Here is a 25,432-nt window from a genome sequence, read left to right on the forward strand (position 1 = left end):
TTATATTTCACCCTCTTACATAAAAGACATTTTTTTGCAAGGCATACAATTATAAGTTGATAGCTATTTTCTCTTGGTATATTAATACTATTATTCCATTGTTTGTTGCAATCGACTGTTAACTGTTGGAAAGTCAGCTGTTCACTGTCCATTAAATGTAATCTTCCTTTTTTTTTTTCCTGGCAGCTCTACTGTGGTATCTTTCCCCAATTCAGAAAAAGTCCCAGATATTACCTCTTAAAATAATGGCTCTAACCCATTTTCTCTCACTTTTCCTTCTGAAACTAAGATTGTCTATTTTAGACCATTTTTATCACTCTATTTCACATTTCTTATTTTTTTAAATCTTTTTTCAGAAATAAAAAGCTATAAAATCCAGGAGCTATTAAATCCTATAACTTGATTTGAAATGTAGTAAATAATAGCAAAGACTCCCTGGAATATCATTCCATATTCTTTCATATATTCTATCTCTTTTCCTTTCTGTGCTGATTTCTAAGTAGTTTATTGTAAACGGTCTTCTAATTCAATGATTCTCTAATTGTATCTAATCTGCTGTTAATTCCTTCAAATGATTAATTTTAACCCTAACTGTTTTTACTTGCAGAAATTCTAGGAATGTTATTGGTTTACAATTTCTTCGTCCCTACACATATTTCTTTAAGCACAGTAAACGGCTACTCCATATTCTGTTTTCTAATCCCATTATCTAAATTACTTCAGGATATGGTATTCTCACATTATTACTCACATGTGGTACCATATTTCCTTGTTTGACTATTAATTTTGTGAGCTGCTCACACTTTCCTTTTAAGATAATTTGAGTAAGTTATTCAAGGTCTAGGATAAAAGTAAATGTCCTCACAAAGGAGCTATATTGGCTTCTGCTAGGTTTCTGGGAAATTAACAGGTCACAATCACGTTAAATTCATGATTAGTGTTTACATTAGTCATTTAGAATTAGTCTGGGTGGCTCAGTTTACATTAGTCATTATGAATTTGGGACGTCTGGGTGGCTCAATGGTTGAGAGTCTGTCTTTGGCTAGGGCATGACCCCGGGTCCTGGGGATGAGTCCCACATCAGGTCTCCCACAGGGAGCCTGTCTCTCCCTCTGCCTATGTCTCTGCCTCTCTCTCTGTGTCTCTCATGAATAAATAAACACATAAATAAGTTTTTAAAAATAGATACTAAGAATTTAAGTTGCATGATTTTAAGTTCTAGGTCATGTTTTTTTTCTTCCTATTCTGTTCAGCGCAACTAGGGAAATTCTTTTACAGTCCTTAGAGGAGCAAGTGAGAAAGCAAGTTAAGTTCTCTTTCACTGAGGATCTATTTCTTTTAGGCACCAATAGAAGACTTGCTGGAATCCCCAGCTTTGGCTGAGCCCCAGGTTTGTGTCTTCCCCCCCTTTATTTGGGGGTGTTCTGCAAAGTTGATCTCCCAAATTCCCCAAATTCCCAAATGGTCTCTAGGACAACACTGGTTTCAATATGCCACACTTCTTTATGGTTTTCTTCTGATAGTAACTTACCTGGCCAATCTTTAAGAATTTCAAGTAGATGTTTTCTCATCTATTTAAAGGCCATCTGAGTTGTTCTCAGCAGTAAGAACATGGCAGAAACAGAAAGCCTATACTCAGTCTCGTGCAGTTCAATAGAACTTCTGGATCCAGCAAAAAATCCTTTTGCAAAGTCAGAAAAGATCACCAACTAGGACACCTGGGTGGCTCAGTGGTTGAGCGTCTGTCTTCAGCTCAGGTCATGACCCCAGATCCTGGGATTGAGTCCCACATCAGTCTCCCCACAGGGAGCTCTCCCTCTGCCTATGCCTCTGCCTCTCCCTCTCTGTGTCTCTCATGAATAAATAAATAAAATCTTAAAAAAAAAAAATCAACCACTGTATTGATCTGGCATTCTTGTTATTTGTATCTTATTCAGTCTGTCCAGTTCTTGACACATCTGATCATTCTTTTCCGTAAAGTCAGTTTTTAGCTTCCACAGCATCACTTCCTATTAAAACTCCTAAATGATGATTCCTTGGGGCTCAGCTCTGGGTTTTATTTCAACATTTCCTCTGCTACCAAGTTACCTTAAGTTACCAATACCTATCTTCTAGACTACTTTTTAATAACCTCCCAAGTGGATTTCTTCTGGTACTCCTGTACCTTTCTATCTAGTCCATTTTCTTTTCTTTTCTTTTTTTTTAAATTTTATTTATTTATTCATGAGAGACATAGGCAGAGGAAGAAGCAGGCTCCCCACAGGGAGCCTGATGCAGGACCCAATGCTGGGATCTCGCCCTGAGCCAAAGGCAGACGCTCAACTGCTGAGCCACCCAGGAGTCCCTCTAGTCCATTTTCTATCACAATAACCAGAGTTATCTTTTAAAATAAAAACTAGGTGGCTCAGTCAGTTAAGCATCTAATTCTTGGTTTCAGCCCAGGTCATGATCTCAGGGTCGTGACCCCATGTCGGGCTCCACACTAAGCACAAAGTCTGCTGGAGATTCTCTCTCCTCCTCTCTGCTCCTCCCCCTGCTTGCTCTAAAATAAAATCGTTTAAAAAAGAAAAAGAAAAATTAGACTATGTCCTATTGCCTCTGTAATACTCTCCAAGGTACTTTATTTGAACTTTAGATAAATTCCAAACTATTTAACATGGCCCACAAAACCATATATGATCAGACTTCTGTCTATATACTGCCATAACTGTCCTCTTCTATAATACTATAAACAAATGGACTTGTTTTCAGTTTTTCACATATACCAAATTATTTCCTCCCTCAGATCCTTGCCACTTGCCATTTCCTTTTCCTACAACATGGTTTACCTGGTCTTTGCAGGGTTTAATCTTATGCATACTTCAGATTTCACTGTAACTATGACTTTCTCAGAAGTATTCATTCCCTGACAATCCAACCCAGTAGCATCCTGTTCTTTTAGCATGTTTATCATAGGGGTGCCTGGGTGGCTCAGTTGGTTAAGTGTCTATCTTCAGCTCAGGTCATGACCCCAGGGTCCTGGGATGAAGCCCCATGTTAAGCTGCCTGCTTGTGGACAGCCTGCTTCTCCCTCTCCTCCCTGCTCCCATTCTCTCTCACTCTCTCTCAAATAAATAAATAAATAAATTTTAAATTCTTTAAAAAATATTTTTGTTAGTTTATGATTATTTATTGTGGGTTTATTTCAATGTCTGTCCTCCCAATGATTGGTGAAAACCAGGCATGTAGAGACTCTATTGTTATCTTCCCATTCCATACATAGCACCTAGCACAATGTCTGGCCCACAGCAGGAGTTTAACAAGTATATATTATATCATTGTCTTCTTTCCCTTTAAGCAGACCCACAGGAAAAGTACAACTGTAATCAGAAATTACATGTTGAACAAAATTAGAAACAAGGGGAATAAGTCAGGTGATAAGAATGTACATACAGGCTAAAATACAATATACAGGGATCCCTGGGTGGCTCAGTGGTTTGGCGCCTGCCTTTGGCCCAGGGCGTGATCCTGGAGTCCTGGGATCGAGTCCCACATCAGGTTCCCTGCGTGGAGCCTGCTTCTCCCTCTGCCTGTGTCTCTGCCTCTCTCTGTGTGTCTCTCATGAATAAATAAATATTTTTAAAAATAAAAAATAAATAAAATACAATATGCTTATGAAAGAGCCATAATGCTTACAGACAGATGGCCTGAAAGTTATTAGGAACTCAAAGAATTTCCCCACAGAAGCAATATTGTCAACGGTGGTTAGATTTTCTTTGGTTAGTTCATAATGTTTAATCCATAATCCATTTATCCATTTAACAAATATGAACTGAGCACTACTGTGCCAGGAACTGTTGTAGCACTAGAGATAGAATAGTGTACAAAATAAGACAAAAATTCCCATCTTAATAGATCTTATATCCATGTGATCAAAACAGAAAAGTGCAATATACAGAAAGGTAGACAGTGAAGAACAAAGCAGGGTAGACAGAGAGGGAATGGAGAGAGTGTAACTTTAACCTATTATTTATTTCTAGCTCTTTCTGTTCCAAAAGGATTTAAGTTAGAGATTACTTAGAGAACCTAAGTGTCACAAATAAAATAACAATGCTTAGACAAGGAAAGACTTTAAACCAAGAAACTATAAAAACACACTTCCTTTTCATAGCAGCAGACAGAGAGAACTCTTCAGGCTCCTAAGTCACAGAAAAGTTACAATAACCTGAGGCATCATCTCCAAAAAAGCAATGGCTAGAGAAGGGAAGCGGATGAATGCACTGATAGAAGTTCCAGAAAGAAGAAGAAATGAAGAGCCAAGAAGGAAAGCACACTTCTTGTTAAGGATATGAACCTCCATGGACTGCCACTTCTATTCAATCACTAGTTGACAGTGATTTCTTCCTACAAACTGTAACTATTTCTGACCAAGATCTCTCTTTTATTTGGCATAGTATAGTTACACAACTTACCCATTATTCTATCCCCCAAACAAATATTTAACTTTTTTAATGTCAGAAAAGGAACCCTTTAATTCCTATCTTTATCATTAAAATTCCTATGAAAGGAATGCAGAGTGTCAGTAGACTACTCTGGTTCTTATATATTTTACCTTAATAAAATATCAGAATGTGGGGTGAAATTCAAGAAGATAAAAAATTGGAACAAGGTTTCAAAGAGCACCCCTAATACAACAAGGGTGCTTGTACAAGCAGAGACAATCAGCTACTTTAATCTGCTATACTTTGTCCACAACCAGTTCCACTACCATTAAACAGCACCATAGACTAAGGAGAGAATGATGAAAGGGAGCAACAAAAGTAAACCTTCTCTAAAGCCCTGCTCATTTAGCTGGGGTGATAATAGGCCAAGGTAAGAAATGAGCATATAAACTAAGCTTGTCCATAACTTCAGATTTTTTTCCTTCTTATATGAAAGAGCCTCCTTATTGTTTTTCACTTGAAAAAACGGTTTTAGTCAGTGAGTGCTAATTTTTTTTGAAATTAAAGTACTCATTTCACTGTCATTTTAATAAAATTATTTCTCAGGTTATGACTATCAGATATATTCTGGGAATTTTTCAACATTTTATTTATTCATATTCAAAATATAATAAAATAAAAGCTTCAAATTCAGGAAAATGCAGGGAACCAACATATATTTTAAAAACTGGTATCAGCAGAAATGTTAGCCACAAAAAATTACCTTTATGGCTGTGTGTTTGTTTTCATCTTCTCCCATCCATAGATCCTGTTCATAGTAATATAAGCCATCATTAATGACTTTAGCAAGTTCAGATGTAATTTTTGCCCGAGACATGTGGTTGCCTGTTCGATCTCCTCCAGGATGTTTTCTCATGTAAGGTGGTGTCTGAGTGACAATTAAAATCTTGTTTAAATCCTGGTCATCAATTTCATAATCTGAATCATTATCAGACCAATCCGTAAATGTGTTTTTTCGTCCTTCTATTTGTTCTATCTCTTCATCAAATAAAAAATCAAGCTCTTCTTGCTCTTGCTCATCTGAAGGATACAGCTGATTTGATGCCTCTTCAGGTAGAGATGATGATTCCTGATGGAAGAAAATGGCATTTTACTTACAAACAAACATTTCTGTCACTTTAAAAATAAACATCACATAATAATGTTACAAATTAGTATTATAAAGCCTGTAAGTCCAGCGACTAGTTAGCAGGCAAATTATGAAAGAAAATCAAGACAGTATTGTTCTGACCCAATAAATGCAAAGAATTTGCTAAACACTTAAGTTTAGCTAAACAAAAAAAAAAAAACAAAATTGAGTAAAAGGAGGATTAAAGAAAGACTCCTTTAAAATTAGAATGGTGGGATGCCGAGGTGGCTCAGCAGTTAGGCATCTGGTTTTGGCTCAGGGCTTGATCCCGCGGTCCTGGGATCGAGTCCCACATTGGGCTCCTTGCATGGAAGCTGCTTCTCCCTCTGCCTCTGTCTCTGCCTGCCTCTCTCTAGGTCTCTCATGAATGAATGAATAAATAAATAAAATCTTTAAAAAATAAAAATAAAATTAGAATGGTGCCTAAGTCCATCCATTTTAGCAGACCAACTCATCTTACAGATGAGGGGGAAAAAGGCTTAAAGATATGAAATTAATTTGTCCACAATTTCTGAATTAGTCAGGATTAGAACAATCAAGGTTTTCTGACTTCCAAATTCAATAATCTTCCTAGTCTGAATCCTCGCAATTATATTAATGCCATTAGCTAGGTTTCCTAGCTAATCCCTCTGCCCAATCTTCACCCTCACTTACTGTGGCCGGGTTTTCCTATTAAATTTACCCTAACATGCACTAAACTGTTGAACTTGACCCTTCCTGAAAAGATTAAAATTGCTTCCCATTAGATGACATAACAAGTCCAAAACATTAGATCCTAGATCTTCTAAAATCCAACCTAGTCTAGATTTACAAAATTCTTAACACAAAAAAGACTTCTCAATGTCATTTTCCAAGGCCATTCTTTGATCAGTCCTTATCCTTCAGCAAATGCTAACTCTCTTCTGCCTAGAATAAAACAATCCCTCTCTCTCAGAATTTCTATTAATGCAGCATATAGTCATTCAGTCAATAATTATCTGGGTCCTCACTGTGAGCCAAGTACTGTTCAAGGAAAGGATATACAATAATAACTAGTAACTGCCCGGACAGAACTAATACTCTAGTAACTGGAAGACAGTCCATGATGCTTTTACTTAAAAAAAAAAAAAAAAAAAAAGTTTTAACACATTATGAATATATTTAAAAACAAAAACTATATACCTTTGTATTCACATTTGCAAGGACATGAAAAAAGTCTGAGAATAAACACTGAACTGTTAATAGTGGTAAACCTTGGACAGAGTCTCTTTTTACTTTATATCAGTTATATTTAAATTTGTTTCAAACAAAAATTTTTTTCATTCATGAGGAAGAGACAAGAGATTTGAGGTTGAAGAGGACTTAACTGAGCATACTTGTAGTAATGATTCACAGTAAAGAAAAGAATAAATTCATATCAATATAAAAACAAGTATTATACTATCAGAAAAATCAGAAATTGTTCTGACTTTCTGGAAGGTAGAAAGCCAATGGGATTGGACTGATAATGAATAAGGCTAAAAGGGGACGCCTGGGTGGCTCAGTGGTGGAGCGTCTGCCTTTGGCTCAGGGTGTGATCCTGGGATTCGGGATCGAGTCCCACATCGGGCTCCCTGCATGGAGCCTGCTTCTCCAACTCTGCCTGTGTCTCTGCCTCTCTCTCTGTATCTCTCATGAATAAATAAATAAATCTTTAAAAATAAATAAATAAATAAATAAGTAAATAAATTAAAGAATAAGGCTAAAGGAAACAGCAACTTTGAATCCATATAAAGACAGACACTTATTCCACTGAAGTCCTAGAAAGTTCTGAGATGGCAAGCAAAATGAGCAGAAACAGACTATGTGACAGCCATCAAAATGGATATTTGAGAAACCAATTATAGAATACAGCTAGAACAGTCCATCCAACACCCTTATCTGAGAATATGAAGTTATAAAATCTGCTCCTGACTTAAAGTCCAAGAATTGCTTTCTAAACAAAGATTTGCTAAGAGAGTGTTCATGGAAAGAAGCCGAAAAAATCCCAGTATTATTCTAAACTTCTAGAACAGGGTTATGGGGAAAATGAGAAGATAATTTTACCAATGAATATAGTACACTAAGGAATTCCATCTCCCAGAGAAAAGTACTGATTTTATCAATTCTGGAGACCCAGAACTAGCATTCTCTGCCAAGGTCTAGAAGTCTAACAGGACTTTTACTCTTAACCAAAAGTGTGCACAATCACACTTCACATTCAGGAGAAAAGCTGTCTAGATGAGCAGATCTTCAAGGCCACAAAAGAAGTCCATACCAATTTATCAGTAACTAATATGAACCATCAACTAAAGATCACCACATATTAACAAATAATCATAACCCTAAAAGAGGACTCAAAAAAAGGTGGAAATATCATAATACACAATCTTTTTTAAGTCTCCAACTCCAGAAAAACAGTAGCCAGATGATAAATCAAACATCAGATAAAAAATACCAAAACTTGGAAAAAAAAAAAAGAAAGAAACATAAGTTTTCCCCAAATAAAGGACATGAATATTCAACACCGTAAATAAAAACAAACCAACTCGAGTATATCATCTGAAATTTTAAGAGTGGGGATGAAGAACTAATCTTAAAACCTCAACAACAATAAAATCACCTGATACAAAAAAATCTAAAGGGACGAAATTTCACAAGAAAAAACTGACCAAGGAAACAGTGGAAAAGCTTTTAAATTTCTAAAACTATCTCTGAACAGCTATACCCACTCTAGAATGTATATTTTTAAATGATCATTGTTTTTCCTAAGTATGTTAGCAATGTTGTCATTAAGTAACCTACCTTAGCAGGTATCACTGAAATATCTAGGCCCCCAGAACCTACAGTCAAGTCAGCTTTCCTCCAAGCCAGATCTTTACTCTGTAATAGCAGAATACATTTCAGATCTTACTAATGGCACCAACAATCTTTGGCCATAAAACTGAAGGTCCTAGATTTTATATAATTCTCTTTCCACTATTAAAACCAGAATCAAAAAAAAAAAAAAAAAAAAAAAAAACCCAGATGCCGGGCAGCCCAGGTGGCTCAGCGGTTTGGCCCTGCCTTTGGCTCAGGGTGTGATCCTGGAGACCTGGGATCAAGTCCCACATCGGGCTCCCTGCATGGAGCCTGCTTCTCCCTCTGTCTGTGTCTCTGCCTTTATCTCTCATGAATAAACAAACAGAATATAAATAAGTAAGTAAATAATAAATACATATATACATACATACATACATGTCATTAGCAATTTTCTGGCCCTATATATCGGAATCCAATATCTACCCTTCCAAAAACTCTTTTTTTCTAATTGAGTCAAAGATGCTATTAATTTTAATAGGAATCATTATTTTGTTTTTAAAAATCAGAACAATTTTGCTTTATTAGTTAGCACACTCCCTGAATTTAAGCCCCTTTAGAAAAAGAAATCAGTTTTGGAGAATTTTAAGTTGCTTGGCACCTAACTAGTCTTTGTATTAATTTCTGGTACTTCGTAACTTTCCTTTGCCAGCTCCTGTAAGAAAGAGAAAATATTTCTTTTTTATTTGAGAATAGTTGATACACAACGCTGCATTAGTTTCAGGTGTAGAACATATCAATTCAACTAAGCTTTATGTTATGCTGTGCTCACAAGTGTAGCAACCATCTGTCACCATAAAATGCTCTTACAATATCATTGGCTACATTCTCTATGTTGTATCTTTTATTAATATGATTTATTCATTCCATAACTGGAAGCCTTTATCTCCCTCTCCCTTCACCCATTTTGTCTATATCCCCTCATCCTCTGCCCTTCTGGGAAACATCAGTTTGTTCTCTGTATTTACAGGTCTAGGTCTGAGTCTGCTTTTTTTTTTCACTTTTTATTTTGTTTTTTAGATTCCACCTGAGTGAAATCCAATAGTATCTGCCTTTTTTAGTTTGACTTATTTCACTTAGCATAATATCCCCAGATCCAAATGTCACAAATGACATGATCTCCATCCTGTTTTATGGCTAGTATTCCATTATATATGTATACACTATCTTCCCTATCTATATTCATCTATCAATGGACACTTAGGTTGCTTCCATATCTTGCCTATTGTAAATAATACTGCAATAAACATTAGCATGTCTTTTTGAATTAATACTTTCATTTTCTTTGGGTAAATACTCAATGGTGGAATACCTGATCATATGGTAATTTTGATTTTTTAAACTTTTTAAGGAAACTCCATACTATCTTCTGTGGCTGTATCAATTTATTCCCCTACCAACAGTATATAAAGTAGGAACCATTATTTTAAAAGAAATATTGAAATGTGGAGTTTTTCTAATGTGAAGGAAAAAACATAGATCTTGGAATAAATACAATACTATACAATCTTTGTCAATGATCCAGGACACTATCCTTTTGTTTTGTTTTTGTCAGGACATGGTCCTTATCCTCCCTAGCTATACAGCGATGTTATTTGCCATGATAAATATAGAAATAAAGTTCTTTAGAAAATCTCGTTTTGAGAAAGCTGCTTTAGGTTTTTAAAAACTTATTTTTTATAATAAATTTATTTTTTATTGGTGTTCAATTTGCCAACATACAGAATAACACCCAGTGCTCATGCCGTCAAGTGCCCACTTCAGTGCCTGCCATCCAGGCACCCCCACCTCCCACCCTCCTCCCCTTCCAACACCCCTAGTTCGTTTCCCAGAATTAGGAGTCTTTATGTTCTGTCTCCCTTTCTGATATTTCCCACTTATTTTTTCTCCTTTCCCCTTTATTCCCTTTCACTATTTTTAATATTCTCCAAATGAATGAGACCATACAATGTTTGTCCTTCTCCGATTGACTTATTTACTCAGCATAATACCCTCCAGTTCCATCCACGTCGAAGCAAATGGTGGGTACTTGTCATTTCTAATGGCTGAGTAGTATTCCATTGTATACATAAACCACATCTTCTTTATCCATTCATCTTTCGATGGACACCGAGGCTCCTTCCACAGTTTGGCTATTGTGGACATTGCTGCTAGAAACATTGGGGTGCAGGTGTCCAGGCATTTCATTGCATCTGTATCTTTGGGGTAAATCCCCAGCAGTTCAATTGCTGGGTGGTAGGGCAGGTCTATTTTTAACTCTTTGAGGAACCTCCACACAGTTTTCCAGAGTGGCTGCACCAGTTCACAGTCCCACCAACAGTGTAAGAGGGTTCCCTTTTCTCCGCATCCTCTCCAAAATTTGTTGTTTCCTGCCTTGTTAATTTTCCCCATTCTCACTGGTGTGAGGTGGTATCTCATCGTGGTTTTGATTTGTATTTCCCTGATGGCAAGAGACGCAGAGCGTTTTCTCATTTGCGTGTTGGCCATGTCTATGTCTTCCTCTGTGAGATTTCTCTTCATGTCTTTTGCCCATTTCATGATTGGATTGTTTGTTTCTTTGGTGTTGAGTTTAGTAAGTTCTTTATAGATCTTGGATTGTTTCTTTGGTGTTGAGTTTAATAAGTTCTTTATAGATCTTGGAAACTAGCCCTTTATCCGATACGTCATTTGCAAATATCTTCTCCCATTCTGTAGGTTGTCTTTTAGTTTCGTTAATTGTATCCTTTGCTGTGCAAAAGCTTCTTATCTTGATGAAGTCCCAATAGTTCATTCTTGCTTTTGTTTCATTTGCCTTCGTGGATGGATCTTGCAAGAAGTTACTGTGGCCGAGTTCAAAAAGGGTGTTGCCTGTGTTCTCCTCTAGGATTTTGATGGAATCTTGTCTCACATTTAGATCTTTCATCCATTTTGATTTTATCTTTGTGTATGGTGCAAGAGAGTGGTCTAGTTTCATTCTTCTGCATGTGGATGTCCAATTTTCCCAGCACCATTTATTGAAGAGACTGTCTTTCTTCCAATGGATAGTCTTTCCTCCTTTATCGAATATTAGATGACCATACATTTCAGGGTCCACTTCTGGGTTCTCTATTCTGTTCCATTGATCTATGTGTCTGTTTTTGTGCCAGTACCACACTGTCTTGATGACCACAGCTTTGTAGTACAACCTGAAATCTGGCATTGTGATGCCCCCAGCTATGGTTTTCTTTTTTAAAATTCCCCTGGCTATTAGGGGTCTTTTCTGATTCCACACAAATCTTAAAATAATTTGTTCTAACTCTCTGAAGAAAGTCCATGGTATTTTGATAGGGATTGCATTAAACATGTAAATTGCCCAGGGTAACATTGACATTTTTACAATATTAATTCTGCCAATCCATGAGCATGGAATATTTTTCCATCTCTTTGTGTCTTCCTCAATTTCTTTCAGAAGTGTTCTATAGTTTTTAGGGTATAGATCCTTAAAAAGACTTATTTATTTTTATTTTTAAATTTTTTTGAGAGAGAGAGAGCATAAGTAGGGGGAGGAATGGGGAGGGAGCATGAGGGAAGTGAAGATACTCTCAAGCAGACTCTGTGCTAAGTCCCACATGGGGCTGGATCTGGCCACCCTGAGATCATGACTTAAGCCAAAACCAAGAGTTGGACACTTACCCATTGAACCACCCAGATGTCCCCTCCTAAAGGGGGTAAAAATAATAAGAACCACCTCTTTTAACATTTAAATACACCATGCTTAGCCACCATTGCTAATTAAAATTTGATTTTAGGGTTTTGATTAGGGTCTTCCAACCTCAGCATTCCTGACCTGTTAGGCATGATAATTCTTTGTTTTGGGGAAAGGGAAGTGCACTGTAGGATGTTTAGCAGGATCTTTGGCCTCCACTCACAAAATGCAATAGCACTCCCCCAGTTTTAACAACCAAAAATGTTTCCAGACATTGCCAAATACCCCAATGAAGCAACATTTCATCACTCCATTCCTCCAGTAGAGAATCACTCTTAAATCCCTTCATGCTTCCCTTCTTCATGCTGTGATGGTAAGGATAAAGAGCCTTATTTATAATACTCTTCAATCTGATAGTCTTCTTTATCCTTCCCAATTCCAGGTCCTATTATTTTCAGTGACCTTACCTTCTCCTTACAGAGCTTACTTTCAATATTTGAATCATTGGAGTACCACTCTTTCCGCATTTATTTGTGGTAAACTTTTTACTTTGAGCTAATAGTACATTCATATACAGTTGCAACAAACAGAAAACTCACAATTTTTTTTACCCTGTTTCTCTCAATAGTTACATCTTAAAGTATATAGCACAATATTACAAACAACATATACACTGAAATGTGAAATAACCCATTAATCTTACTGAAATCTCCCATTATTTGTACTTACTTTATTTATGGTTTAGATCAGAGCAATTTTTAGCACATTTGAAATTTTGTGTATCCAAACATGAGTCAAAAATACAGCAGTTCTGCCATCAAGAATCTCTCCTGTGGTTTCATAACATCTCACTCCCTCATGCACTCTTAAGAAATCAATTTTTTCCTTTCTCAGCATACACAAAAATCACCAAAACAAATATATACCTGTTTGTACCCTTTAGAAATAATAAGGTCACAAATAATAACAAACTGGTAATACAAATTCACAATTTATAAATATTGTCAGCTTTAAAAAATTTGAATTTAGTCACAAGTAAAAAGACCATGTCAAAATATTCTCAAATCATTTTTTTTAAGATTTTATTTATTCATGAGAGACATGGAGAGAGGCAGAGACACAGGCAGAGGGAGAAGCAGGCTCCATGCAAGGAGCCCGATGTGGGACTCAAACCCAGGAATCCGGGATCACTCCCTGAACCAAAGGCAGGCGCCCAACCACTGAGCCACTCAGGCATCCCAAGATAAATTTTTTAACTTATTTTCAACTACTGAGTAAACTGTTTTTACTTATGGCCAATGGATCCAATTTTTACAATTTTTTAAACTTTTCTAAATTTTATATATTTACTTGACAAACAAAATACACTGGCCTTACTACAGGAATGTACTACACTTCACTTGGTTTATAACAATTTACCTTCAATTTCACTGGAGATGGACGATGTCTCTTTTTTACTTCTATCCAAGGTTCTGAGTCCAAGTCAGGCAAACTAGTAGACAAACCTCTAGACATTGCTTGAAGATTACTTGTTTCAGTATTTTTCTTTGAGTTCAGCAGACTTCCAATTCTTGGAGAATTTGGGGCAGATTCTAAAATTTTAAGTTAGTACTTAGTTAAAACAATGGTTTTCTTATTGACAAAATACTTCATTTTCTTTACTTGGGCTTGATTTTTTTTTTTTCAACAAAAACATGATCAATCAAATCTCAATTACAATTTTTCCAAAGACTTTCAAACCTGAAAAGATGTAATGTAAGATGTATCTGAGGGAAGCCAATGAATAATAGATAAAAGAAATGTCACCAACTCTTACACAGATCACATTCATTTAAACTTCTTAAGCATATCAATTGAGTCACTAACTGTGATAATACATCTAATTTAGGAGTTAATTCCCTGTGAAATCTTAAAATCTATCAATTATAATGAAATTATGGAATCTCAAACACTATTAAGCCATAGAGTAAATGCATATTTTTATTCAAGGCAGTTATCAGTCCTTTACTGCTCTGTTATAATCTATAGTAAGGCAGTCATTATTCATACTTTTCCTATTTCCTTTGCTTAAAGAGTTTTACCTAAATGCAGTGTACCCACTTAGCTCATACTGGATACTATAAAGAACAGAATGTCACATTAAAATGCACTGCCCTGGGCACCTGGGTGTCTCAGTCATTTAAGGGTCTGTCTCCCTTCAGCTCAGGTAAGGAATTCCACATCAGGCTCCCTGCCCAGTGGGGAGTCTGCTTCTCCCTCTACCCCTCCCCCCATGCTCCTTCTGTCTCTCTCAAAAAATAAAAACCTTTAATAAAACAATTTACATTGCCCTGGCCATAAAATTTAAAACATTTTTTTAAAACTCTGATGGAATTAAAAATGCTTTTCTCCACACTATATAATCAAAATAAATGCATGCTCTATAAATAAAATCCTAATCACTTTAAAAAAATTTTTAAAGTCAAAAGAATACTTATTTTAAGTTATAATGCAATATGTACTTCCTTTGGACAAAATGTTTTAAGTACAAATTAATACTCTAAAATTCTAAACATCATTTAATTTAGTCCTGAAAGTCAGTTACTTGAAAATATTGCAAAGGTTGAATATTACATATAGAAAGCTGATATAAATCAACAGAAACAATTATTTTATTTACTAAATGAAAATGGAAAGGCACATTCCAGGAGTTTGGGTTTGAGAAGAATATTCCAAGATTTTACTCTCATCTACTACATGCTAGAATCAAATAAGTTATTATCCTCTCCATGAACACAGTTAGATCCAGGATTCAAATATCAAATGACTATTTTAAGAATACATTGCTTCGTAACAGAAAAGACTCTAAAACTGCATTGTCCAGTATGTAGCCACTGGTCACATGGAGTTAATGAGCACTTGAAACAGGAGTAGTCCTAAAATGTGCTAGTAAGTGTAAGTAAGGTACATATCAGATTTCAAAAAAATCTAAAAATATAAAATGGATCTTTTTTTATATTAATGTTAATTAATATAAAATTTTTATATTAATGTTACAATATTTGGGTATATTAAAATATTTTAAGTATCATTAAAATTAGTTTCATTTGTTTTATGACTTTTCAGGCTTTAAAATTATTAGGGTTACATGTGCAGCAAACACTGTATTTTTATTGGACATTGCAGCTTACAACTTTCTTAGTTAACAGTACATATATTATCAATTGATCCACAGAGGTAGTACCAGTGAAATGCTAGACTTGGGCTGCAAGTATTAATATTAAAGTTATAGGAATGGGAAAACATTAAATAGCAGAAAACCCTATTTCTAATCCTATAAATCACCTACGCTCATGCAGTGAAAATAGACTAAGAACCACCACCCTAGCAAGTGCGAGAATTAACTAAATTACTACGCATAGTTCACATATAAGTTATAAGAACACCACCTGGCACATGGAAGGGAAAATCAGTTAACTACTATTTTTAACACAGAAATTTAATCTTTAAATGCCTACTTAAGTTTATTATATAATCATCTCTAAATACTCTCTAAGCTTGAAAGTTTCTACCATGAACTCAACAATTTTACTATATCCACAACATGTGCTTATAAATTAAATGACATCAAAATACCAAAGAATTTGGGTAAGACAATAAAATTTAGAATAGTCTGAGTTTTTAAAGGGAAATATTCACCTTGTAATTACTTATAATTACCACATTATTTTTCTTTTACAATGAAAAGACTTCAAACATTATGTGTACAAAATTTAAAGGTAATGGTAAAGCCCTAATCTTCTAAGAACAAATGAATATTACTTGGATGACTTGACATTAAACTTACAGATAAAAATTTAGATGCATACTTTGACACTTAAAGGTTCTAATTTGTGAAAACAGAAAAAAGTTTATCTTTGCTGTTTTCATTAATTGAAAATTGTCAACATCACTCTCCAGAGGTAAATCACCATATATATTCCATGATTATCTATCTAATTTGACTTCTTTATCCACTGTGAAACCAGGTAATTATATAGATTGCTTTAAAAGGATTAAATACTTTATGTGTGGCACATTCAGGAATACTTCTGTAACTTTTCAAAGGAAATTCCACAGCTTATTCAAAAATTCAAAATTAAGGATCCTTCTACACATTTTTCAAAGAACCAAAAACAATACCAAAAACCCCAAGATGGTCAGGTACCTCTCTCAATTTTGATGAATGAAATCCTTTTACTTAAAGAGTTGATACTATAATACTATATCCACAGAACTGTAAAACCTAAATTTTAAAATTAACATCTTACCATTCCCATAATCAACATTTTCTGGTGCATTGAGGTCCTCTGTTCAGTGCAAAGGTGAACTCATGTTACACAATTCAACCTCCATAGAGGGAAAAATAGACATTTTAATTTCTTTGATGAAAAAAAACAAAAATGTTTAAATATCTAACCACATAAATCCCTCATAAAATATACATCAATGGTTAGGTTTTTAAAATTTAAAGTCTTCTCATCAGAGAGAGAAGATATAGATAAAATTTCTTTACCTAAAGGTACAGATAAACACCATCTACTTTTCCTATTCCTACATCCATTTCAAATTTTTGGTGACAATTCTCTCTAATGAATTTAGGACCTAAGGCTTTCTCATCAGAGGGTAACTATTAAAGGCAGAAATTCATGGAAAAGGCTGAATTTACGTATTTATTCCTATGGCGTAATGTGAATCTGTGTAATTCTACGAACATTCTTTCAATATACCTTCATTATCCATCTAATTACAGATCTATAATCTAAAGAACCTAAGAACTTTGACATTTAAATATACAGTGATTTGTTTTGATAATATGTATGAGATGTAAATGAGTATATTTAAAAAACACAAAATGTACAAGACATTGTGATTTTATTCTTGCAAATTTTATTAATAATGCATAAATGGTTAAATGAACAGGCATCACCAAGTTAACTGACCTACCTTAGCTAACCTGTGAAAAAAGTATTTTCTATTTTTATCTAACCCACCTAATGCCTGTTCATAAGCAGGTTAAAAATGTCATCTTGGACCCCAAATTTACACAAATAAATTAATCTAACTCATACAATCAGACATTAAGTCTTTAAGAAAACCTAAAAAATATCACTTTTCTTCAACTTTTAAAACATCTGCCCAAGTTGCTTGCTAAGGTTAGAGGCACAGAGGGCTGCAATCAAAGGAACACTAAATAAAAATATCTGTCAGACTGTCCATCGGTACTTTATTGATGGCAGGTCTCACGTCACGTACTGGTGTATAAAAAATATATTTTGAGGAGTTTAGAAAAAAAAATAGTCTTGTTTATTTCTCAAATTTCTTATCCTTCAATGTCCACATTAACACATCGTATAGTCCATGTGAAGTAAGATGACAACATGGGAGCTGTACACTGTACACTACACAGAAGAGCAAATCAAATAGCAAAGGACCTAACAATCTGGGAAATGCCACTCGTGCCTCTCTAGGTTTGCTTTATTGATTGGGACACAGGTACACAAGTCTGGAAGGATAAGACAGTATCTTGCAATATTCCCAGAATGATAATTAACTTTCCCACCGTAAATAAAAGTAGCACATGCAGCTCAGGCTAATTACACACAAATGGGTGGCTCCTATAAAAACCACTGCAGTCCTCTGGTCTCTCTCCTCATCATCACAAAGGCGTTTATCTCCAGTGTAGTGGTGGCCCAACCTCCTCCACAAGGAGTTGGGAGTAGACATTCTTGCACAGCAGTAAGTCTGGTCGCTTTCATTTCTGCAGCACGATTTGTTCCAATGTTTATAATATTTCAGTGAGTCACCTATTCCTCTGCATATTCGATCAAATGACATCCAAGCATCAGTAGATCATCACCCTGACTGAAAAAAGTTTAAGCACACACATTTTTTTCCCAAGAGGGAATGTCTTAAAAAGGATCCAGGAAAATAATTCTTAATATTAAAGCAGTTTTTGGAAATTCTAATCACCATCAATCCTTTAACCTATAATAACTTCATAACAGTACCCCAATGCTGCTTTTGAATATAGGTCATCCCATCTTTACAAGATTGAAGCACACTAGTAACAAATTAAAGTCAGCCCCACTCTTGAGTCTTAAGACTTTTAAACAACTTTAGACTACACCAATCTTACAAGAGGAAACCGACACAACATATCTATAATCATCTAGTAAAATTAAGATAGGTATAAATTCCACACATGACAAAGTACACAATTTAAGAATAAGGCAGAGCTTTACCCATAATTCTTAAATCCCTTCATAACTTATGGCTCTGAGGGGTGGGGGCAAAATGAATAGAATTTAGAGCATCAAAAGCCATTTAGTTATCTTTTAATTTTTCTATAGAATCTAAATAAACTTTTTTAAAGGATAGGCAAATTGGACAAAATAGCCCACCATTACACTGCTTGCTCTAGAAGAAAAGCTGTTACCTGTATGTGAACAAAAGGCTTGGCCTGGTACAAACTCTGGGCAATCAATCAGTTGAGAGAAGTCTGTTTGTGGCACGCTACGTGGAGGAGGGCCTGGAATTGGCCACTTTTCTGGATCTATCTTTTTTCTCATTTTCTCATCCACAATTTCCACTTCTGTGCTATCTTTCAGTGCCTATAAATAGATATTTTGATCTATTAAAGAACTATCATTCAAAAAACTGTAATTGTACATACTATACTTCTAATAACCTAAAAAAATTTTAATTTGACATTAGCAGAAATTATCACAGTAAATGTTTCAAAAATATCAATGAATTAATTACTTAGAACAAATCTTTAAAGCATTTGCCCCTGTGATAGGTAACAGACATCCTCACATAACATGCAACAGATAACTTGGTTTTCACAACAGAATAGGATTATTACATCAACTAGAAGCAAACTACTTTTACCATAATTTACTTCCAGTTTTATTCTCTCATATTTCCTTTTATCTTACCTTAATACCACCAAATAAAATTAACTCTATTTTAATAATTATCACCATTACTTAAAAGACAAGAAATACACATACACACACATTCCTGACAATACCCTATAATGTACACAGAGAGGAAACTGAGGCTCAAATAGATAAAGGACCTTGATAAAAATCACAGACTGCATATGAGGCAATACTAGGACTCATATAATATACTGACCACCACTAAAACTCTTAGCCACTGGCTATAGTGCTTCGCAAAATAAATATGCTATAATTTAATGATAAAATAAAACTAGAAAAAAAAACCCTCAAAATAAGATTTATTGATCTGAATTCTACCTGAAATTCAAGGGTACTCACCTTTTAAAAATTAAATCAGGAAAAATATAAATATAAAAACTGAACATATATGTTATTTTATAAAAGTTAAAACTCACCATATTTTAGTGGAAGAACATATTATATGCATTACTTTTTACATGTGTATGCCCCCCTTAGTATTAGCATAGTACTCAGTTTGCAAGTTATATTTTCTGTAACTGGACAGTACTTTAAAATTATTAAAATCTATTTTTTCTTTTATTTTTAAGATTTTATTTGTTCATGAGACACACAGAGAGAGGCAGAGACATAGTCAGAGGGAGAAACAGGCTCCACGCAGGAAGCCTGATGTGGGACTCCATCCCGGGACTCCAGGATCACGCCCTGAGCCAAAGGCAGACGCTTAACCACAAAACCACCCAGGCATCCCTAAAAATTATTTTAAAACAAATTTGGATGGGAATCAGGATACTCTGAAAAAAATAGTCTGAAATACGGAATAAAGGAATTAAGGAAGAAACCTATGATAAGGGGTTTGAATTGGTGATAGCTATAATTTTTTCTAATATATATTTTCCTGGTTTTATCTACTGGACATTCTAGAAACAATGACACCTTAGTAGCAAACCCTGGTATACCCAGGATCCAGATCCTCACCACAACATGGATGAATTTCAAAAACTACCAATGAAAAAGTCAGGAGACAGAAGAATCCCAGTAACTCAAATGTGTACAAATAAACAGATAAAATTAATCTACACTAATATAATCAGAAAAGTGGTTTGGGATGAAGCAGAGGGTTGCGGGAGGAGCAGGACCGACTGACTAGGAAGGGCCATTAAGGAAGTTCTTAGAGTAATGGGCTAGATCTTTCTGAGGGCAGGCTTATACAATTTCGAAATTCAATGAACACCTAAGACTCCTGCATTTTACATGCACCTGAATTAAAAAAAATTTTTTTGAAATTTTCCTATTGTTTCCAATTTTTCAGAACAGTGTTTGGAAAAAGAATGCCAATATGTTGATAGAATATGGAGCAAGTGAAACATTCAATGGTGGTACTTTTAACTGGTTCAGTAATTTGGAAAAAATGTTTAGCAGTTATCTACAAAACCTGAGTGTATGTATGTATCCTATTACCCATCATTTCAAAGGAAAATAAGTGCATGTGACCATCAAAAAATATGTACAATAATGTTCACAACAGTACTACAGATTCAAACTGGAAAGAATCCATGTATCTAAAAATAGCACCATGGAGAAGTATATTGTTTTATATTCATATAATGAAGTTCTGTCCCAACATGGATAATGAACAACTGTTACACACCAAAAACATGGATAAACCTCATGGAAGTGATAAGGACAAGTCAGATATAGAAGAGTACATGTACTGATTAGATGAAATTGAAAAACAAATGAGAGCTCTGAGGAGCAATTACCCTTGAGGAGAACAGTGGTACAGGCTAGGAGAGGGCAAAATGGAACTTTCTGGGACACTGTAAATGTTCTCTATCTTAATCTAGGAAAAGTCATCTGTGATCCTATAATTTCTAATATACAGTGTACAAATCATGTCTCAATGTAAAAAAAATTGAGTGGGGGAAAAAAACCAAAGTAGTTTACATACGACTACTGAATAATCTAATATATGCAATTTTTTTTTTTTTTTAAGAAAAAGGGCATAATAAGATATGTAGTATAACATGTACTAATCTCAGGAGAAATAACACATAAAAAAGAAGTAACACCGATTATTACCAAGAAAAGCTTAACTAGTTCACTGTTTGGGAAAGATGAGAAGGAAATTTGTCACTACATACCCTCTGAATTTTAAATCACAGGGAATTTATTCCCTATTGAAAATGTTCAGGAAGAAAATAAAGAGAACAGAACTTAATGTTGTGATTTGGACCTTCAAAACATCACACAAAAATTATATTTTATACAAAATTAAGAAAAAGATCTAGACAAAACAAGAGTTTTATTTAAACCAAACCATGATTATGTTGAACTCCTAAACAATGAGTTATAGTATTCAATTACTATCTCTGGGGGAGCCTGGGTGGCTCAGTGGTTGAGTGTCTCCCTTCAGCTCAGGGCTGGGGTCGAGTCCCACATCGGTCTCCTCACAAGGAGTCTGCTTCTCCATTTACTTATGTTTCTTCCTCTTGGTCTCATGAATAAATAAATAAAATCTTAAAAAAAAATGCTGGATACCTGAAGGCTTTTCTAATTATTAATTTAGGTCCTTTTCTTACTGGTATTTATTACTATGAACAACCACCAATGTTAGAATATAAAGATAATGTATTCCTAGTTCCTGTCCTATGCCTCATACTAAAAGAAAAGATTTCCAAGTGCAAAGACTTAGAGATAAGACAGAGGCACACAGATTGAGGAACCATAGTCAGTCAATTTGGAAAACAGTTTCAGATGAGAATAGTATGAATAGCTTAAGAGCCTTATAAATATTATATTAATTACTTCTCTTAAGCCCTTATACTCTATTTTAAGTATTATTTGCCCTATTTTAACAATGAGAAAACAAGCATGAAAAAGTAACTTAGTTATACAACTGATTAGCTACAGATCAAGGATTAATTGAATATTTTTTTAAAAAAGGAAGTCACGAAAAAAATAAAAAATAAAAAAAAATAAAAATAAAAAAGGAAGTCACGAATAGCTCTCAGCTGTGGAGCAAAAATCAAGAATGCAAAACTGGATCTACCATATGATCCAGCAATTCCACTTCTGTGTATACACCCAAAAAAAATGAAAACAGATTCTGGAGAGATATCTGCATGCCTACGTTTACTGCAACATTATTCACAGTAGCTAAGATGGGGAAACAAACTAAATGTCCAACAACAGATGAAGAGCGGCATGCAGGCATGCATGCAAGCATACACACACACACACACACACACACACACACACACATCAGATATATCCATATATATCTATGTATCAGATTATTCAGCCATGAGATAGGAGAACATCTTGCCATTTGCAACATGGATGGACCTTATGGACTTATGCTAAATGTGGTAAGTCAGAGGAAGACAAGTACTATATGATATCACTTATATGTGGAAAAAAGTTAAATGGTGGTTACCAAGAAACAGCAAGTTGGGGGTAAGACTGATGTTTTTTAAGAGGACTAACTTGCGACAAGTAGTGAATAATCCAAAGAGATTTCACGCACAGTACAATGACTACAGACAATACTGTATTATAATTATGTGATAAATATCACTATAATAGCAATCATTTAACGCTACATATATATCAATGTAAAAAACAAAAGCACTTACAGGAAGCTGAAAATGAATGGGAAGAAACAGATTCAGTAAGATTGGATGTGTAGAAAACCTCAACCAAGGCAGATAGGGGTGTGAAATAAAATTGCTTCTTTTGAGGGTTTTTCAAGAAAGAAAAGACTTGAGCATATTAAAATACATATAACAAAAAGCTGATAGAATTGAAAAGAAGATCCATAAAAAGGAGTCAACAATAGAAGGGCATCCTTGAAAACAAACAATAATAGCAAATTCTTATTTAGGGCTTACTATGTGTGCCAGATACTATATCATTACACATTTCACCTAGACAGCCCTATGAAGTATGTACTGTTACCATTTCCACTTTACTGAAGTCTCAGGACAATGCACAAAGTCACAAACCTACAAGGATGTGTATGCAGGTTCTCAAGTCCATGCTCTCAATACGCTTATATTGCAAAGCCCAATGAAACCTGAGATTCTTAACAGAAAAATGACAACTTCCCCACTGTAACAAACAGTGGTGCAAAATGAATATTAAGTGAATGTAGACCTATGCTGTTCTAAATCACTGTGCGTGGGACGCCTGGGTGGCTCAGTGGTTGTGCGCCAGCCTTCAGCTCAGGTCATGATCCTGGGATCCAGGATCGAGTCCCTCATTGGGCTCCCTACGAGTAGCCTGCTTCTCCCTCTGCCTGTGTCTCTGCCTCTCTCTCTGTGTCTCTCATGAATAAATAAATGAATCTTTTTTAAAAAAATAAATAAATAAATTATGTATTTCTGTATTTCATAGAAACACAGTAATTCTAACCATAATAATAACACAAAAGTTCTTTTAAATATCTCCTCCCTAATGCTTTAAGTTATAAGAAAACAGATAATCAATAACCTAAAACTTATGCCTGAGGACTTAATGGAAACACCAAAAGACCAAAAAAGCATACAATAATGAAATTACAACAGATTCCTAAAGAAATACAGAGCAGGGGAAATCAGTAACAAATTCACGAAAAATGACAACTGAGGTAGATTTTTGCTATAGGACAGATGACAGAAGTAGTTAATAAACTCATTCTACTATGAATATTATAACATTTTTCTGAAGACTAAGCTTTGCAGGAAAAAACTAAGTTTTCTTCAAATTATAGTATAAAGAAACTTTCAGATGTTTTCTTTAAATAAACAAATGTTATAATGGCAGTACTTGACGTAATTTCTTTCATATGACAAAAACTCAATTACACATTAACAAATAGCAAATCACTAGTTTATATTGTTTTTGAAATCTTGAATCTTCTGTAGCTAGTTTTTAAATCATGGAGCACATAGGTTTAAAAAAAATTGCTAGAAATCAAAGAAGTCTGTTAAGAAAATATAAAATATGAGTCCAAACCTGGGAAAAAATATTTGTAAAATACAAAGGACTTGTATCCAGAGGAACTCTTACAATTATAAGAAAACAAACATGCCATTAAAAATAGGCAAAATATGTGGATCTTTTCAACAAAAAAAGGTACACCGATGGTAATTAACACAGAAAAAAAGATGCTCAGCATCATTATTCATAGGGAAATGCAAATTAATACCATAATGAGGGACACCTGGGTGGCTCAGTGATTGTGCCTCTGCCTTCAGCTCAGGGCATGATCCTGGAGACCCCGGATCAAGTCCAACATCGGGCTCCCTGCATGGAGCCTGCTTCTCCCTCTGCCTATGTCTCTGCCTCTCTCTGTGTGTCTCTCATAAATAAATAAATAAAATCTTTAAAAAAAAAAAACCACAATGAGAAACTACTACATATCTATTATTCCAAAAAACTGATAATACTAAGTGCTGATAAGGCTATATAACAAATGCAACTCATGCAAAATGGTCAAAACCACTTTGGATGTCTTTCTTACAGTTAATATACTTAAAATACATGCCAGCAATCACAATCCTCAATATTTACCCAACAAAAATGGAAACATACACCATACAAAGACCTTTCTGCTTTACTCATAATCTCTAAAAACTGGAAACAATCTAAATGTCTATCAACCAATGAATGGATAAACTGTGGTATATCCATACAGTAGAATACTAATCAACAATAAGAACGAACGAACTACTGATAATGTACATGAATAAATCTCAAAAGCACTATGCTGAGTGAAAGAAATCAGAAATAAAAGTCAACAACTACATACAAACATGTAACTATTTTTTTTTGGAAAAAGCAAAACTAAAGGGACAAAAATCAGATCAATGGTTTCAGGGGTTATGTATGGGAAAAGGGATTGGCTACACAGGGGCACAAGAATGTAGGTCCAGCAAAACTATAGTAAAAGGGCAAATGTGATTAAATGTATACAGGGAACAGAAAACCAAAAATGTTCAAAGCATTTCTACAACAGTGCAGACAAAAAAATTAATAAAAGCATTAGAATACAAGTGGAAAGACTATTTCAAATTAGCCTTTCTACAGCTCAGGAAAAATTCTCAATATTTTAATGAATAGAAATATATGGTATTTTGCAGCAACCCAAGAAGTCTAACAGACCTAGAAGATCCAAGTTTGAAGGATCAGGTTAAAAACAGGTGAAAACATCATTAATGAACACCATGAGGGGTTTTCCAAGGTTAGACATTTTTTTTTAAATGAGGAAAAATTTTATTTTTGCATTTATCATTTATAGTATCCTTAATTCTTGTGTGTACATGCTTTATAAAATGAAAAAAAGCCATGAGATGTAGTCTAAACCTTAGGCAAC

The 25,432-nt window shown here is 34.8% G+C and overlaps 1 protein-coding gene across 17 annotated transcripts in view; it reads right to left on the bottom strand.

Annotated features, from left to right (window-relative positions):
* LARP1B (La ribonucleoprotein 1B) overlaps window positions 1-25,432 on the bottom strand; it is a 128,349-nt gene that overhangs the window by 77,596 nt on the left and 25,321 nt on the right. For 7 of the 17 annotated variants that reach the window (XR_012000926.1, XR_012000925.1, XM_072755272.1 and 4 more), the window contains 3 exons: window positions 18,588-18,762; window positions 13,550-13,722; window positions 5,185-5,550 (listed from right to left, as the gene is read on the bottom strand). Coding sequence is in view for 12 of the 17 variants with exons in the window: in XM_072755272.1 (XP_072611373.1) it covers window positions 5,185-5,550; window positions 13,550-13,722; window positions 18,588-18,762 (714 nt within the window). In the remaining 5 variants the exon portion in view is untranslated. Of the gene's footprint in view, window positions 1-5,184; window positions 5,551-8,412; window positions 8,491-13,549; window positions 13,723-16,419; window positions 18,014-18,587; window positions 18,763-25,432 lie in introns of those variants that run through there. The other 10 variants (XR_012000924.1, XM_072755270.1, XM_072755273.1 and 7 more) reach the window with 4 other exon arrangements.

Source organism: Vulpes vulpes, chromosome 4, assembly GCF_048418805.1.
Source record: "Vulpes vulpes isolate BD-2025 chromosome 4, VulVul3, whole genome shotgun sequence".
In the NCBI taxonomy this organism is placed as follows: Eukaryota; Metazoa; Chordata; class Mammalia; order Carnivora; family Canidae; genus Vulpes; species Vulpes vulpes.